The following is a 17,206-nucleotide window of genomic DNA, read 5'->3' on the forward strand; positions in this document are numbered from 1 at the left end:
GGCCCAGCAGCACAGGTGTACGAATTTGTAGCTGCCGAGGCGATAAAGTGTGCGGCCTGCCTTGGCAATTAATATCAAGAGGGGGAAACGGGTGTACATTTCCTCAATTAGGCTATCAGAAAATTACTTTGCCTCATTAACATATGAAAAGGGCTTAATAGAGAGTTTAGAAATGGTAAAAACAGCTTAAAGATTAAGAAATTAAATTTAAAAAGGCTGCTTTAAGAAGGAATTAATGCTTAGGAAACGAATACATTTTCAGGGCTGATTTTAAGAAAATATTTCTTTAACTTTAAAACAGAGAATCATCTTGCTGATATGTTAAACACCCATCTTAACTCTTAACCTTAAGCAACCACTCTTTGCTCACCTAACCTTCTCTCTGGTCTTAACCAAATCCGACCTTGACAATGCCACCTAGTCCAATGCCAATCTAACCGAAATGTGGCTGTCAAAAGTAAAGCCACAAAACCAAAATTGCACTGTGTGCAGGCTTTTGGTTTGTCGAGATGTAGTAGTAGTAATTAAATAAAATATTAACCAAAAGAAACCCAAGATTTGGCTTTGGGTATGAAACGCTTTTGGCCATTTTTGCTCTTTTTTTTGGCCTGTCTGGAGCAACGGTTCGCCTTGATGAGTTTGTCGGTGGCAAACATATGTTGTTGGCCCGCACACAAAGATACACATGCCATCAAATCCATGCCAAATGCGCAACAAGGCAAATAGTCAAGGCAAACAAATTATGAAAAAAGCAACTAAGAAATGAGTATGCCAAAAAAAAGGAGGAAAAAAATTAGAAATATGCAGCTGACGACGTTAATGTGGCAAAAGCTTTGCTGGCAACGAGAAAAAAATTTACAAGTTGTTTTTTTTTGTGGCGCCCCCTAACCCACAGATGTTGCATTTGAAGGTCATCATCATCATCATCATCATCTGCTGCTGCTGCTGCTGTTGGAAAGGCGAATGTGTGACGTCATGGCCGTGCTAATGCAAAATGCAAAATGGTCACTGAAGGGCGGGAATCTTGAGGGCGATGTGTGTGTGTGTGTACGATGTCAAAGCACTTTTCATGTGCGAGAATTTGCTTTTCCATGCTAATGCAATTTACCTGCCGAAAAAAGCAAAAGGCAGCAAACATGCCAGCCTAGTTGCTGCAATAATTGTAGCCTGCTTTAAGGCGCCCTGCACACATTCAACTCTTTTTGATTAGCAAAAGCCCCAGCTCTCGAATTAGCGTCAATCTTCATTTAAGCCTGGCCCGTAGCGCTTTCATTTTCCCCTGCACTGCAGTTGCTTTGTCATTTCTTTTTCTTTTTTTTTGTTTTTGTTTTTTTCCAGTTTTTTGGAACAAGTCCAAGAAATGTTTATGATTTTCCGAGCAGCTCAGAGTCCAATTACAGTCGTTCTGTTGCCGTTGTCGTTGTCGGCGAGCCGTTTTCATTTTCATTATGTATTATTGTTGCTGCTGTTGTTGCCAACAACAGCTGCAGTGGTGGAAAATTAGCATCTGTCGTCTAAATCGGCGACTCCTTCAGATTTCAGTGACCCGCGCAGTAATAATACGTATACGCCTCGTTAAATCATGACCATCGAATTTTTTGGCGTTCTGTTTTTATATGGCAGTTTCTTTTGGTGGAAGATAATTTGAAATTTAAGGTCTAAGGGAGAGCTTAGAAGATTTAAGACTTTGATTGACTGATGTTTGGAAGATATTAAATGTGTAAATTCGGTTCAAATTTTTTAATTTTCCCTCAGATTATGAAATATTTAAACTGATTCATGTTATAAAGTTCAAGACGAGTATTTTTCACAATGCTTAAAGCTTCTAAGCACTAAAGCACTTAAAGAATATCCCAAAAACTTAAGAATTTAAGCAATTTTCCCATATTCACGTCTTAACTTTAGTATGAACGTAATTTAGTGCAACTTTCTTAGCTGATCACATAAAGAAGGCAACATATCCTTGCACTTGGGTAACCATATCATTTCGGTGTTAGTCATTCACGCTGCTGCCGCTGCTGCTCCTCGTTAAACGCACACACTTCCAGCTGATAAGTAAGCGGGGCACTCACATCTATACCATACTTACGTTCACACTTTTTAAGCCAACTGCTCTTTGGGGGCGACACGCTCTTAATGCATTTCCTGCACAAGCTTGCCGGAATGTCCTGGAAAAGCAATCGCACTAAAGGCTCACACACGTATGTATACACACACACCCAACCACACACATCCACTGCGATATCCTTTAGAGAGCAAAAGCAAAAGCAACGAGCTCATTTCGTGTCACAGATTTTTGTTTATTTACCGGTTTAAACAGCGTTCCATCTTCTTTTTTCCGTTTGTCGCTCGAGGCAGGATTTAAAGGAATCTTACGTGCACGTGATGGCAAAACCTGCACTTCTTTGTAGCCAGGTAAATACACGGCATCCCCGTGTGTCTGTCTCACTTTAATGCACCATCCTTGCTCTATGCAAATACAGCATCCATAATCATGCATCACATGGCTGGCATATATCTTTCTTTTTCCTTTTGGGAAAAAATTGCTGATACTTAAAGGCCAAATTGAGCTGCTTACGAGTGTTGAATTGCTCTGGGATCGCAAATTTATTGGCTTAGATTTTCACTTTTTTTCTGATTTTTCAATTGGGAAAGCTTTACGCTTTATCCTGTCGAAATAAATTGCCAAATTATTTTCCGTACTCTATTAACAAATAGTTTAAGTGTAAAGAACATTTTTCCACTACATAATTTAGTCAAGCAACTCGTTTGGCCTTTTTCACCCTCCATAATTTGACTTTAATTAATTTCACACAAAAGCACAAACTTCTTGCACAAATTCCAGAAAATGGTTTCTGCCTTTGGCTTCAAGTGCGGTTTGTAGTTCAAACAATTGGCCAAGTTGACTTGGTCTTGGCCTACTGCTTTTCACAAAACTTTCCATTGTTAATCAAATGGACTACAAGAGCAAGTTTTTCGGGTAGCCAAATTAACATTCCCATAACAAATTAGAGCCAGAGCTCGGCTTGTTGCCTTTAACAGTTTATTTTTGGAAACTAATTAATGTATTTGCCCGAAAAAACACGGTAAAAAGTCTGACTTTTTGGCTAGCCTAGTGACCTCTGTCTCAGCATAGTCTTAAGTAATTCAAATTCAGTTGCCAGAAATCTCGGTTTTCAGTTAGCTTATGTGTCAAAGGTAAAATCCAAAGGTAAGTAAGGTGAAATATATGCAAAATGGCAGCGACATGCAATTTTCATTTCATGCTTACAAATGCGCGTGAAAGTAACAAAAGGAAAGCTGCACACATATCCGCATTTACTTGTACTTGTAAGTACACAGTGTAGCTTACAATTTCAGAGCCTTGAGACCCTCAATTTCAGTCTGGTCTTTATATATATATATATGGGCCATGGGTCTGAGGTTTTCTGAGTCAGTCAAAGTCGACGAAGGACAACAAGGTGCTGCGGCTGCTGCTACTGCCATTGACGTAAACACAGCAGGAGCTGCATTATTTTGTAAGAGAGAGCAGGTTTAAGGACATGTAAACACATGTAACACGACACATCCAGCCGAGCGATGGCCGAAATAAAAAATAACAACCCAACTCTAACAGCCGTAATAAAATAAATTCATCTTCTTTTTATTTTTTTATCATGAATTTCCTGTGTAAGGACTTAAAGAGTCATCCCAAAGTGTTGGCCTCAAAGCCAGCTATAATTGTGTGACATTTCTTTCACCTGCACATATGCTTTCCCATGCATGAAGTAATTTGAGCCTGGCTATTGCACTTAAACCCTTGGTTTTACGCACACAGAACATGCAAAAAAAGAGTTGCACAAACACAGGTTGCCAAGTGTTTGCCACAAGCTGTAGGGCATTACAAATAAATAATTAAAAGATGCCACAAGATAGTTGGCAAACCCATTAAATAGTGCTTAACAAGTTGAAGAACACCTTCCTAGTAGTTTTTAATAGATTTTAAAGTTTTGTTTTTTAATTAAAATCAAACTGTGCTTAGGACAAGTGGCTCTCAAACCGTTTCGGTTTAAATTGAAAGTTTCTTTGCCTTAAAAGCTATTAAAACGAATATTTCTTTATAAATCAAGTCTTTGATTTAGCTTTCTAGTTACTAAACTTAAATTTTATTCAAACACAAACCTTCATTCCCAACCTACATTCATTCCCATAACTTATTCAATAGTCATTCGTCTGCTAACTTGCACAACGAAGCATTTTAGATGGCGTTCAAATTCAGACACGTCATCGATACTAATTCAATAAACAATGCAAAATGTTTGCCATTGTTCCGCTGGGCGTGTGTTTTCCTGAACAAACAAGAAGGCAACAACAAGAAACCAAAAACTTTAAAACAAAAATGGAAATTACGTGAAACTGGGAAACTGGCTAAACTGGCAAACAGGCAAACATCGATGTTACAAATCAGCATATTCGATGAGCCGCAGTAAACAAGTTCGAGAGGATAACATTCGATTTTCGATTTGAATTTATCATATTTGTTGGTGGCTATATACAGTCTACCATCACTTTGCATAAATCGTGTCGAGGTTTTCCATGTGACAAATGCAAATCCGAAATATAAAAAAAAAAAAAATTGGAAAAGTGTGTGCCACAGTTTATTGAAAAGCTTATTATGCTGCTCACCGAAGCGAAATAAGAGATGGGTCGTGTTTTTTATCATGTCGCTGTTTGTATTGCTAATGGAAGACAAACGTTATCGGTTCCCCAGTACAACAGCCAACATTCAACATTCAACGGCAGCCCAAGGCAACAAACTAAACATAAATAAATGGTTTTAGTACACCGCTTTGTTATCCACAAATTCAATTTGCATGTCACTGTTTTCATATTGTAGATATTTTCGTTTTTTTTCCTTTTTTTTATTTAAGAAATTGAATTTTGCCCTCTGTCTTTTATTTGTTTAAGGATGATGCCTGTACCATTTATCGCTGCTTGCATAGTTAATTCCTGGCTATTATGGACCAAAAAATGTTAGCCAAATATTTGCAACGGCCACTGGGCACTGACATTGTTAGCTCATCCAAGTCAACAGGAAAATGCCAACGTTGTGGAGCCTCAAGAATTTTCCCGGAGACAAATTGCTCAAAATTGGTCGCAAAAGGCAAACAGAATAGTGGAAATCTGTCCATGGCTGTCACACGGTTTTCCCTTCCCCCCATCTTCCTCCCCCTTCTTCAGGACATGCCACATGGCTTAACAATGGGAAATATGAGGAATGGCCTTTGGTATTCCAGTCTCGGCTTTGGCCTGAAAATCTTCTTCATTCTCCTTGTAGCTTTAGCTTAGCTGGTTGGTAGCAATTAATTACCCAACATTGACCACACAAAAGTGAAACAAAATCATTTTGACCTGGTCTAAATGGCTTACAATTAATTTCTCGGGTTAACAGTCACCCAATGATTAGCTTTTGCCTTAAAATATATATGGAGAGACAGGTGATTAAGGAATTAAGGCTTGTTCAATTAGATAAGCCTGTCATCTGATTAGTTGACATTTTTATAAGCTAACTAATCGCATAGATTTTGAAGTTGCAATTAAAGGGAATTAACAGGTACATAAGAGATATATCAAGTTGTAAAAATAAGTTAAATATCAAGAATAGTTTGTCAAAGGAAGAAAACTTATTTAAGTTTATTTAAGTTTCTGAGCCTAAAATTTCAACAATTTCCATTCAAATTCCTTAAAGATTAAGTCAGTAAAATCTTTATTTAAAACCCATCTGCTGATGTCCAAGGAATTTATATAACTTAAAGTCTTAGCTAAATCCGTTGCTTGCAAGCCATTTGAGAGTCGTTTTTTAGGCCACAAGCTCGACATCAAAGCGGTCGCGACTTAGTCTGGTTTTTTTGCTGTGCCATATTCGCTTTTTTTTTTTGTGCGTGGGTAGCGTCAAACACACATGTTGGCCAGATGTAAAGCCCACAGGGCCAAGTCTCCGCTGGGTTAAGCAAATATTTTCTTGATTTTTCGCTTGGCTTTACCTACGTTTTTGCCTGGCAAACCTCGATTCACGTCTATTTTCCAACTCGTTGAGGTCGAAAGTCGTCATCATTAGCTTAAAGAGAGAGTAAGAGAGAGGGAGAGAGGGTAATCCTGCCACGCGTGTGTTTATGGCTGTTTTGTATAATTAGCCAAGATGCTTAAGGATTCCAAGGCATTTTATTCACCGCAAGAAATGGAGAAAAACCAGGCAAGAAGTACTTTAATTCCGCCTGCAAATGACGTCGTGTATTTGCGTAATTTTTTAATTAAAACATAATCTATTTATTTGGCACACCCGCCCATGGAAAGTTGAGGAAACAATTTCGTTTAATTAGGCGCAGGCGAAAGAACAAGTACGAGTTCGCCCAACCTTGAAATGGGGTTGTGGCACCATTTTTGGGGCAAGTTTAATTGCAAAATGCAATCAAATTAGACGACTACCGTGTTTTATGAAGTTATTACAAATGTTTTTTAGCCAATTAAAACTAATCCAGATGAAAGAGTAAAGAGCCATACAATTCTGAGACGTGAAACTGGAACTTTAAACTTTAAACTTAAAAAACTCTTGGGTGAAATGTCAGCCACGTAACTAGGCTCATATTTACCCAACTCACTGTTCAGTCTGGGCACATATCATGCCTTGTTGTATATCCTCTGGGATAATATAAAACTAAAATAATAAATGACGAGAACGTGACTCGGCATTCGCAGTGTCTGTCAACTTTTTTGTTTGTTGGCCAAAAATCTGATTTTTTTAGGGCAGAGTTACGGTGGTTGGGTTTTGAAGCTATTGCAGGCACTGTTTGAGAGTGACATTTTAGAAGGAACAGTTTTGGGGGCATTGCAATTTGGTCTTATAGTTTGAGGTATATTTGAAATCTCTCCTAAGATTGACCTCTTTTATTGCAATAATAATAAAAAAAATAACTTTTGCACTAAAAAATATAATTATTTTCCTCTTTTAATATAGCTTTCCATGTTTATGTATAAAAATATTAAAAGTAGAATAAAAATCCTGAGTAATTGCAACGAAAGAAGTGACTTAAATCTGTCCACCAAAACCTCGGCAATGACAGTGCCATGCAATAATTCACAAAATCGGCGTAAACTCAATTTATTGAATGCCAAACCAGCAAAAGCAAATCAATTTGCCATTGGCCAACCCACCCAAAAAAGGAAATCCAAAGAAGATGAGAGAATTGACCAAATTTTCGGTCGTTGTCAAATTTAGTTCGGAAATTTATTTGCTGTCTACAAGACGAGTTTCCCAGAGTTCGCTCTTTCAGTTTCTAGCAGACACATTGGCAAACTAATTTTATAATTTATGTTATCGACTGATTTCATTTGAAATTTATTGCCCCACTGTGGGCTAGAGGACATCGCCACACTCCATTTGCATTGGTATTGGCGATTGAGTTCGATGCCGTGATTGAGAGTCCCTTGGACCGACGTGCATGTGTCTCTAATGAATTTTTAAGCTACCAACTAGCCGCACACAATTCAATTATTTGATTTCTTTGGTTTTTTTTTTTTCTTTTTTTGCCTCATGCAGCCAGTAGAAGACTGGAATTTAATTTGTGTCCGAGGTTCAAACCGTTGCCGGCAATCTGTCAGTTAGTAGACGGGCCCAGGGCAAAAGTCACCAGGACCAGCAGCAGCAGCAGCAAATGGCCTTAATAATGAAAACGGACAGCCTCGGGCAATGGGAAATGGCCAATGGGATACGTACGTATAGTAAAAGTGAAAGTGACTATGGAACAGTGGCTATGAAAAGGGGGAACAATGGATGCTTGGAATTGGCGAAATTGAATTTCACACCTCTCTGAACAGGATCAGGATAATACGCTGCCGGTGCTTTGTTTATTCCATATTAGAGGTAGCAACTAAATGGAGCCACCAAAAGAGTACCGAATCGCCTTTCCTTCATTGTTGTATTCTAACCAAAAAATGATAATGATGACGATAATAATGATGATGATGATGGGTATATGTGTGTGTTGGTGATGGCAGACAGCTGGACCATAGCCTCAAGGTCCACGTTTTGCGGCAAGGACATTGGCGACAAGGTAACAAAAGGTATGCCACACGGTGAACGGTGCGAACAAAGCATTTTGCGGCAAACAATAACAAAATATTGCCTACTTTTTTGCGCTCTCGCTCGGCACATTGAGCTTCTGTATTATGTTTGTGTGTATTGGTTTCATTTCCGCGCCGCAGAGCAAACTATAACTTGACATGGCCGACAGCACATTTTTCGTATAAAATTGTCCTTTTCAAGATTATTTCATAGTCCTTACCTGAATAAAGAAGATCCTGTGAAATGGCCAGCGGGGCAGTAAATATAAATTGGCTACTGCAGTATTTACTGAGTTCGTTTTTTTTTGATATTGCAGCTGAAAGTTAAGTCTTCTTCAAAAGATTAAAACTGAAGATACGACAGAAATCAGAGGATTAAGTACTTGAAGTTGTAGTTTTATGAGTTTTTTTATTGGTTCTCTTTTGGGATGAAAAGATACTTCAAGTTTTTAATATTTAATAAAAGGAAATTCAGTTCCCTAATCCAAAATATTTATATAATAAACTTTTCACAACCAGTTTTATATCTAAGAATTTATGAAAATTTTTAAGAAACAATTTGTAAAACCAAATCGACTTCCTCATAACGAAATCTTCCCAAAAACCCAAAAGATATGTCAAAAAGTTACAAGCTTTCCCGTTGCCCTAGTCTCTTGAGAGTATTGTCTACAAATTTTTTTTTGTTGGCCCAGTCTGTTAAGCAAACATAAATTTTTAGGCAAAGACAAAAAAGAAGTGGCGTCAAGTCAACCCTGAACCCGAGTTGGTGGTAAATGATGTATATTTTCCTTGAATTATTCCAGCGTAAATAATTCAAGTGGTAATTCGGATTTTTTCCCTTTTGTCTGGAATTGGCGAACAATCTTTGTTGCTGTTTATTTGTTTCGTGGCTTGAGGTTTACGTGGGTTTGTCTTTTTGCCATTTGCCTTTCTGTTTGCCATGACTATGGATTTCTCATTCTCATTCCAGACTCCCCAGTTCCCCAAACCTCCAACCTCATCCCTTATCGCACATTATGTTCCGGTTGTCTTTTGGCTGCCACTCGTATTTGTTTGTCCTCCTTGCACACAATTTGTTTCCCTTTCATTGATTCCCTTTGTCTTGTGCTTATATATACATATATATACTATATTTATTTGCTGTGACCTGCGACCTGCCAGTACTTCAGGTTAATGCGGCACTTGAACTTTCAATTGCTGTTTCAAATTGTTAGGTGATTGAGCCGTTCGCAAAAGTTGCAAAAGCCCTAAGTTGGTGTTCATGGGTTAAGTAGTTTCTGTGTTTATTTGTAAGCTTTTAAGGTGATTTAACAGGGATTAGTTTAATTTTAATTTGATTTGTAGTAAGCTGAAACATGAAACATGTTTCTATACTGAGATATTATCTGATTAGGAAGATTTTCCACTTCAAGTGGGCCCTGTTTAGGTCCCCAACTCCCCAAAACATTGCATTGCCCAGCAAAACAAGCTTTAATGTCTAACATTTCAATATGCCCCGCTTTTAGACCCGGCCAACTACCTCCTAAAATTTAGTATATTTGAAAAGAGTCACCTGATCTCGACCGCAAAACATAACTTTGTTTTTATGAGCTGCAATCAAAATTTATATGCAGAAATGTGAGAGGTCCTCGCAAGCCCCATGGCTTTTAAAATGGTAGGGGAGGTAGGTAGTTTACCAGCCAGGATGTATCGCATCGGCTATTAATAACAATTCTGGCAGAGCATGCCGTATAAATTCAGCCAAACCGACTTGCATTAGCCAAAAAATGTGTCGCCCTGTGTGGGGGCGGTAAATGGTCAGCCTCAGAGCGGTCCAAAGCGAATAACTAACCAGACCAGATCCAGTCGTAGCTGTGTCAACTGCAGAACCAATACCACAGGGCAGGATCAGGAGCAGAGGCAAGGTGAGAGGCGAGAGCCTCAGCCGCAGGCTCAGTTTTGCGGCCTTGTCAAGGCCAGAGGGGTTGGCCCAGAAAGTGAGGGAGCCCGGAAATGGCCAAAAGTGTTGCAATGGGTAAATATTCCTCTTTTTTTTTGCATATAAATAAGAGCATAAGAAAATGCTTATGGCGCTTAGGGCTAACAGGGATAACGGCCACGTTATGGCATTCATTGCAGTTGGCCACCAGCAGGATTTCGTCCTTTGAGCCAGCCCGCATTTCATGTCGCCGAAAGGATATTCACACAAACAGATGTCGCACTCATGCCACCTCAATCTATAGTGAATTGAAAGTAAAGCTTTAACTTTATTGAAACTTATTACTAGTAAGTTGGGCTGTTTAACTTTGAATTTGAAAAGAATTTTAAGACTGTAAGTTTACAGTCTTACTTAATATATAATATAATTAGGAAGCTACAGACTCAAATCAAGCAATATTATTTTTATCCAATTTCAACACAGTTTTGTTTCTTATTGAATTTAAAAGACAATAAGCTATACCTCAGTGAGATTTTATTCTATTTCTTATTAGATCTTCATTCAAGGCTTAAGAAGTACATACAAAATTTAATGATGTCAGCCCATCAATCCACAATTTGATTAGTCCCGATTTTCTTCTCAAAGTCTGAGTGGTATGTGCATTACTTAGCCAATAATGGTCCAAATATGGAATGGCATATCTGGTTAGGCTTGTTTTCTAATTCCTAGAAGAACTGCATTCACAGTTTGAAATGTCAAATTTTTGCAATTTTTCGCAAATTTTGATGATGGTACCCCTTGTCGAAAATGCGAAATTCGGTTTACCCTTATTTTCCCTCAGTACGGCAGTATTGTTCCCATAACTTAGCCAATAATGATCCGAATATGGAATGGCATACCTCGCTGAGTTTGTTTTTGAATTCCTAGTCGAACTGCATTCACAGTTTAAAATGTCAAATATTGACAATTTTTTGCAAGGTTTGATAATGGTACCCCTTATCGAAAATGCGAAAATTGGTTATTGGTTATTGGTTCTCCTCAAAGTCAAAGTATTATGTCCATAACTAAGACAATAATGGTCCAAATTTGTTTTATAATATTATATTAAAAGATCTGCATGCAATAAGTAAGTAGCCTATTTTTCTCAACTGAGAGACCTATTTTGGCTAAGTAACATACAAAAAACAGGAATACTATATAATACCCTTTTACTCCAAAAGCAACTGCTATAACTACCAACCCATATCAAGCAATAGTATTTTCCCATAAATTAAACCCAATTCTTTATGATCTTAAATTTAAAAAAATAATAATCCAAAGACATCTGGTGAACGTATCTCTACAAATAGCAGCAGCAATATTGCTGGCAATAAAAATTCTTATTTTGTGTCCCGCACGTAAACAAATCATTTCGTGTGATACGAACGATACCTGGAATAAAAAAATGGCATAACTTTTTTTTATCATATCCCATTCGAAGGATGGTCGGTCATAATAAGAGCGACGACATCTGTTTTTATATATAAATGTATATGAAAGGACATTGAATGAAAGAAATTCTTTCGAAAACACAAACATTGAATGGGCAAGGATGTCCCAGATGACGTCCTGTGAGAGGACACGTGGACAACACAAGCACTGACAGACACATACGAACACATCCAGAGGATTGGCCAGATTCATCAGATACATGCAGATATGTCCTTCGCTTGTTATATGCTAATCCGAACATCGGGCCAACACATTTGCGTTTGACAGCTCCAGGCGTTTGGCTTTTTAGCCACCACGGATGGTGGATGGTGACGATGATGAGCCACTGACCAGAAGGAAAATCTGAATCTGTGAAAGACCCAAAACCTGGACACCAATCTCAGCCTTGATTTCACTGGGTATGATAAATTGTTGCTCTCGCCTGGCTGACATATTTTTAGAGGTCTTAAGCACGCAGTGAAAACAAAAGCTACCAAAATGTGTGTTGGCCTTGAGACGGTCAAAGGAAGAGCTGTATATATATATATAGCTATACAGGATATTTCCAACACACAGAGGGGAAAGTTTTTGGGGTTTACGGGGCATTAATAATGCACAGGGACAGGACAGGAACGTCTCTGAGGTCTTAGGCGTGACCATAGCCTCCTCCTACTCCACCACCTACTCCTCCTTTTCCGCCTCCTGTGTCCGGTGCAGGCAAAATGCCTTGATTTATTCCTTTATAATATTCCCCACTTGCCAGCGGATTCTTAAAGTGTCCTGCGAGTCGACACATAAATTGAGGCAAAGCCCCGCCGCCATTGCAGTCGCCATATTTTGCAGCCGGGTTTTATTTGATCCTCCTGCTGGTCGCTCGTTCCTATTCCCTTTTATATTTTTTGGTTTTTTTTTTAGTTCTGTCTCGAAATTTGGCTTGATGCCAGAAATTCGCCCTGACATCGCTTGTAATTTCTGTCGCTTTTGCGAGTTTATTAAAAATATAAAAATGCAATGAAATAAAAAGCGCGGAATGTGGCCATCAATAACACGGAAAGGACTATAATATCGGTGCAGTTTCGGTGTAATGGTCATCTGCTGACTTGGCAAATATATACAGTAGTTGGTAAACAATTTGTAGTATATAGCTTTTGTTGGCTTTCAATTCGGAAGTGTAGTAATATTTGTTCATTGCTGAAGGCTATCGGAGCGAAATTGATATGTTCTTTGGAGTGGTGTTTCAATTATGTCAGCCTCCCCCATCACCCCGGCCATGAAATATTAATTTGAGAATAATCCCTTCATGGCAAATGCATATATATATGTTGGCTTTTTAAAATGCAATATCCTTTTAGTTTGTCATGTCGGAGAGTGACATTTAGCAAACCGAAAAGCCATCTGGTGCCAGGATAGGACGGAAATGTCGCAGGACAACCGAAAACCGCAGGCAAAAACCCAACCACCAATGGTTTCCGACTGTCAACGCGAAAGCGTTTTTTAAACAACGGCCGAAAATTGCGAATAAATTCGGCTTACCAGCCCCGCGAATCGAACATCCGAATCGGACATAAATAGTGGCCAAAATGATAGAAGTTTACCAGGAAAAATATGGTCATGGCTTTGAAAATTGGCTGCGCTTACACCAAAAAAATAAAACAGAAACGAGAAGTATGCGTTAAATTTACTAAAAATGAAGACTAATTGGAATTCCGTGTTCTCCTCCCTCGCAAAGTCACATTTTGCCTGCTCTCTGCGGCTGGCAAACGTGTTTAGAGGCAATGTCAACTACTTACAGGCAGCCCTTAAAAGTCCTGCCAGGACCGCCTTCCATTTACCATGACGCAATTCACATTTTGAACCCAATAAAGGCGTCAACATTTGCCATTTTGTGTTTGCAGAGTTGGGCTATCCTGCCCAAAAAAAAGGGAGATCCCTGCAGAAAAGTGTCGTCACAAAAATACATTTTTTTTTTATTCCTTGGCTTTCTTTTGGCTTGGTGGATGTGGCACTGATTATAAATTTTATTTACACAGGCGTCGAGCATCGGGAATTCGCGTTTATGGTCCGTATAACGAAATTGTCTACAAATTGCGGGGGGCCAGGCCGAGTTACTTATGCAAAGGACAACACCAAAATGTGTGTGCGTTAACTGGGTTTATAGTTACTGTCGGCAGCTCAGTGGCTGGTTTTTAGTGGGGCAGTGTGACAGGATTGCTGAGGGATGTCCCTTTAGGGAAATAACTTCGGAAAAAGCAATGTCCTGAACACAAAGGTAAAGGGAAAGGTCAACAAAAAAGATTTATCTAACTTCTATAGAACCTGAAAAATACAGGTTGATTATGTAAATCATAATATATATATCTATATTTATCAAAGTGAGTAAATAACTTTTACAAAAATGACAGAATTCTTAAAAGCTTAAATTGACATATTTTTTAATTCATAACGATTAAATTGTTTTAAGACTTTACTTTTTGCTTAGAAGAAACTCAAAGTTTGTTGAAAAGACATAAATAAATACCCTTTTATTATGTGCACTTTTAAAGCTTATATATAGGAATGTTACGACTACTTTCCCTCCAGTGTGGCTATGCAGTTACATACTTTGCTGAGCAGGTTGGCATCGTTAACAATGGCCTGGGTCTTTTGCAGTTCATAGAGACTGTGGACATCGCGTTGCTCAAAGGCGGAGTCAATGGCTTCGTTAAATAGTCTGTTTAAAAGATAACAAGACTATATTAAGAGAGAAAACTAATAATCATTATTAAAAGGATACTCACTTTGCCCGCAAATACCAGACAGCCCTTCGATTGTCCCGACATTTTGGTATGTATTTTCTCGCCTCACTTGCATTTTCCTGTTTCAAACAGACCTCCACAAATGGATCGTAGCCAATGGGGCTCTTTTTAGTCTTGGAAAACTTCTCCAACTCATCCCACTTGTGTTGACTGGAAAGAGTAAGGATTCGAAGCCACCAAAATCGCCGCTCGGGCACTTTGAAATCGTTTTTAATCCGCTCTGCCTCTTTTAGTTCCCCGAGCTGCAGCAATTCCAGAATAGTGTCATGTATGGATAATCCATTTAGACTAACATCGTATTTTGTGCTAAGCGTCTTCTGAAGCTTAAGTAATTTACTGGTATCCGTGCACAGCTCCGCTTCTAAAGTGTAACGTCCCTGGGCATAGGCATTGCCAATCATTGACAGATTTGACTCCAGACCTTCAGTTTCGATGGCATTCTCGAAGTGATACTCGGCAATTGCCTTTTGGTCGTCCTCTGTATTATAAATCCCATATAGACCAGCTCGGTTTGATTCCCGCATAATCTTTTTGTACATGTTGAGCGCAAGCGGATGATCTCTGATGGTCATCTGGAAAAGTAAAATATAAAATCAACTTGCAAATACACTAACTTTAGGCATTCCGAATTATCTTACATGTAAATTAGACAGCATCATGTGCATCTTCATCTCCAAGAGCACCTGGGTGATCAACTCTGTATCTCCGGACTGCGTTGCGCTGCCTACCGCCCGATCAAACTTGCGCATCTTGAGCAGCAGTGGTACATGAAGAGAAGCACGCGGCTCCAGCTCGAGCAATTTGATAGCCAGATCATCTCGTCCAGCTTGATGGGCCTTTGCAGCAATATTGCAAAAAGAAATGCCCTCCACTGAGGGATTCTTAAACTTTTCTGTTATTTTACGAGCCACTTCAACATCATCTAAAAGAACAAATTTGTTAAAACTTTAGTTTAAAGATAAAGAGAAAATAACACTCACTGGGATCATTCATGACTTTGTGGTATGCCCAGTGTTCTAAGATCCAAGATTCGGGCAGGTTCAAGTGCTTTGCTACTTGTATGGCTATGGCATAATGCTTACGAAACACTAAACGACTGAGTATGACTTCAGTATTTAGATGTGAGAACCTTGAATGACATTTCGATTAAACCAATAAATTAAAGGACTTAAATATAAATAAACCTACTGTTTAAAGGTGATCGGTATGGCAATTTTCTCATGTCGCAAAGTGTTAAGAACCCTCAATATTCGTAAAATACGCATATATTCATCGGGGTTGTGGCCACGTATAAAGCCTTTGCCAAAGTAAGCCGTCTAAAAGAAGGAACACGTTAGCAAAGGTAAGTTTTGAAGATTGTATTAATATAAAAAAAAAATTCGTAACTTACCCTAAGTAAACTCTTTTGGGTCTCTGGACAAAATTCATAGGAAGCCGCCTCAATGCATTCGGTCACAGCCTGTCCGATATTTTTCCGACACATGCTGAGGTACTCGTCTGACTTGTACGATTTCTCCTCAAATTTTTTCTGCGCTTCGAAAAGATAACTAGCTGGTTCTTGGCTATTCACTGCAAAGATATTCTCTACACACTTGGGCAAGCGTTGGATAATCTCATGAGAACTCTGCGTAATGATGCGTACACCATCCATTTCTGCCACAAGAAACATGATCGGATCATATGGAAAATCGCTGCGATCAGCATTGCGATTTACTATTAAAAGGTATGATGGATATGAGATGACTACTGCATCTGCTTCGTTATTATCTGCATTCATGATCCATTCCATTTGAAGGGGCATATCCTTACGTCCAGTGTCGAATTCGCAATACTTTTGTCGCATATCCACGCTGCCCAACCAAAGAAGACCTGTGTTGGTGTATAGAGCCAAATGCTGGTGGTTGTACGATACAGAGATCTTAATGATCCGGTCGTGAGGCCTCTCGAAAAGATTAGAGGTAATGGTGCCCACAGTTTCTCCTGGAAACAGCTTGATAACTTCTCGCTCCCTACCCAGAAGACAGTAGCTATTTCGTCCCTCTGTTACAATTTCCCAGCAGGAACAGTTGATGTTGGAATCTGTGGAGGAGAGAGGTATTAGATTCAGCTACGACTTCAATTTTAGGGAATTTGTTTTACTGGGAATATCCGGCAGTTTTCGTTCAGCCTTGCTGCTGTTCTGTTTCAGGAATATCCGACCAGATGTGGTCATGACAGCCACTCCTGTGCCAGCGGAGGACTGAAACACCTTGGCCTCCACTATCTTGGTTACACTAGCTTCGTCGCCAATGCTATAAGTCTCTTTTTCCCGGCCGAACATATCGTAGACAAAGACGGTGGCATTCTCCTGAATACAGATAAGTTCCTCCGTGTCCGACCAGCCCATTGAAATCAGTTTGCCATGGTTCCACTAAAGGGAACAAAGTTCATTAGAAAATATATCTCAAATTTTCCAACTACTTACCAATATGTGACCCGTTTCCCTTCCGGTTGTGTCGAAGATTCGGATCATTGGTCTAGCGGTTCCCTTAACCGGCACCAGTTTGGTGGGATCGCGTGTGGCCGCCAATGGCCCTCCATATGGGGCCACCACCACCCACATGTACTCCAAGTCCAGATCCAATGGCCAATCGGGCGTAGCCAATTCCACTTTTCTGCAAATGGGATTAATGGGCGTATCCTTAGTTGTTTACATGGATCTTGAAATTTTAGGATTACCCACCGGTAGTAGTCTGGTCGCACCTTGAACCACTCCCCCGTATTGTACATAATAGGCATGGTATCTGGATTTGAAATCACTTATTTTCAATGAAAAACAATAACTAATCTGCTTGCATTTCTAACACACAATTTGCAACTAAACAGCTGTTTTAGCAGCTCTTCAACTTTCCCAATTTCACAACCTATCGATAGTTGTGTTATC

At 39.2% G+C, this 17,206-nt stretch overlaps 1 protein-coding gene across 1 annotated transcript; it reads right to left on the bottom strand.

The window, feature by feature from the left end:
• Positions 1–13,995: 13,995 nt before the first annotated feature.
• Positions 13,996–17,125, bottom strand: LOC108112836 (vacuolar protein sorting-associated protein 16 homolog). The gene is made up of 9 exons (XM_017223147.2): positions 17,006–17,125; positions 16,748–16,937; positions 16,423–16,693; positions 15,674–16,362; positions 15,472–15,599; positions 15,264–15,412; positions 14,922–15,205; positions 14,266–14,855; positions 13,996–14,198 (listed from the first exon to the last, which is right to left on the bottom strand). The coding sequence occupies exons 1-9, from the start codon at positions 17,059–17,061 to the stop codon at positions 14,054–14,056; spliced, it is 2,502 nt and encodes an 833-aa protein (XP_017078636.1). The 5' UTR covers positions 17,062–17,125; the 3' UTR covers positions 13,996–14,053.
• Between the last annotated feature and the right edge of the window lie 81 nt (positions 17,126–17,206).

Source organism: Drosophila eugracilis, unplaced genomic scaffold, assembly GCF_018153835.1.
Source record: "Drosophila eugracilis isolate 14026-0451.02 unplaced genomic scaffold, ASM1815383v1 contig_47, whole genome shotgun sequence".
Classification (NCBI taxonomy): Eukaryota; Metazoa; Arthropoda; class Insecta; order Diptera; family Drosophilidae; genus Drosophila; species Drosophila eugracilis.

Coding starts and splice junctions, on each gene's coding strand:
- LOC108112836 (XM_017223147.2), bottom strand. CDS start 17,061: ATGCCTATTATGTACAATACGGGGGAGTGGTTCAAGGTGCGACCAGAC. Junction 16,938..17,005: donor GTGCGACCAGACTACTACCG/GTGGGTAATCCT, acceptor TCCCATTTGCAG/AAAAGTGGAATTGGCTACGC. Junction 15,206..15,263: donor CAAAGTCATGAATGATCCCA/GTGAGTGTTATT, acceptor TTGTTCTTTTAG/ATGATGTTGAAGTGGCTCGT.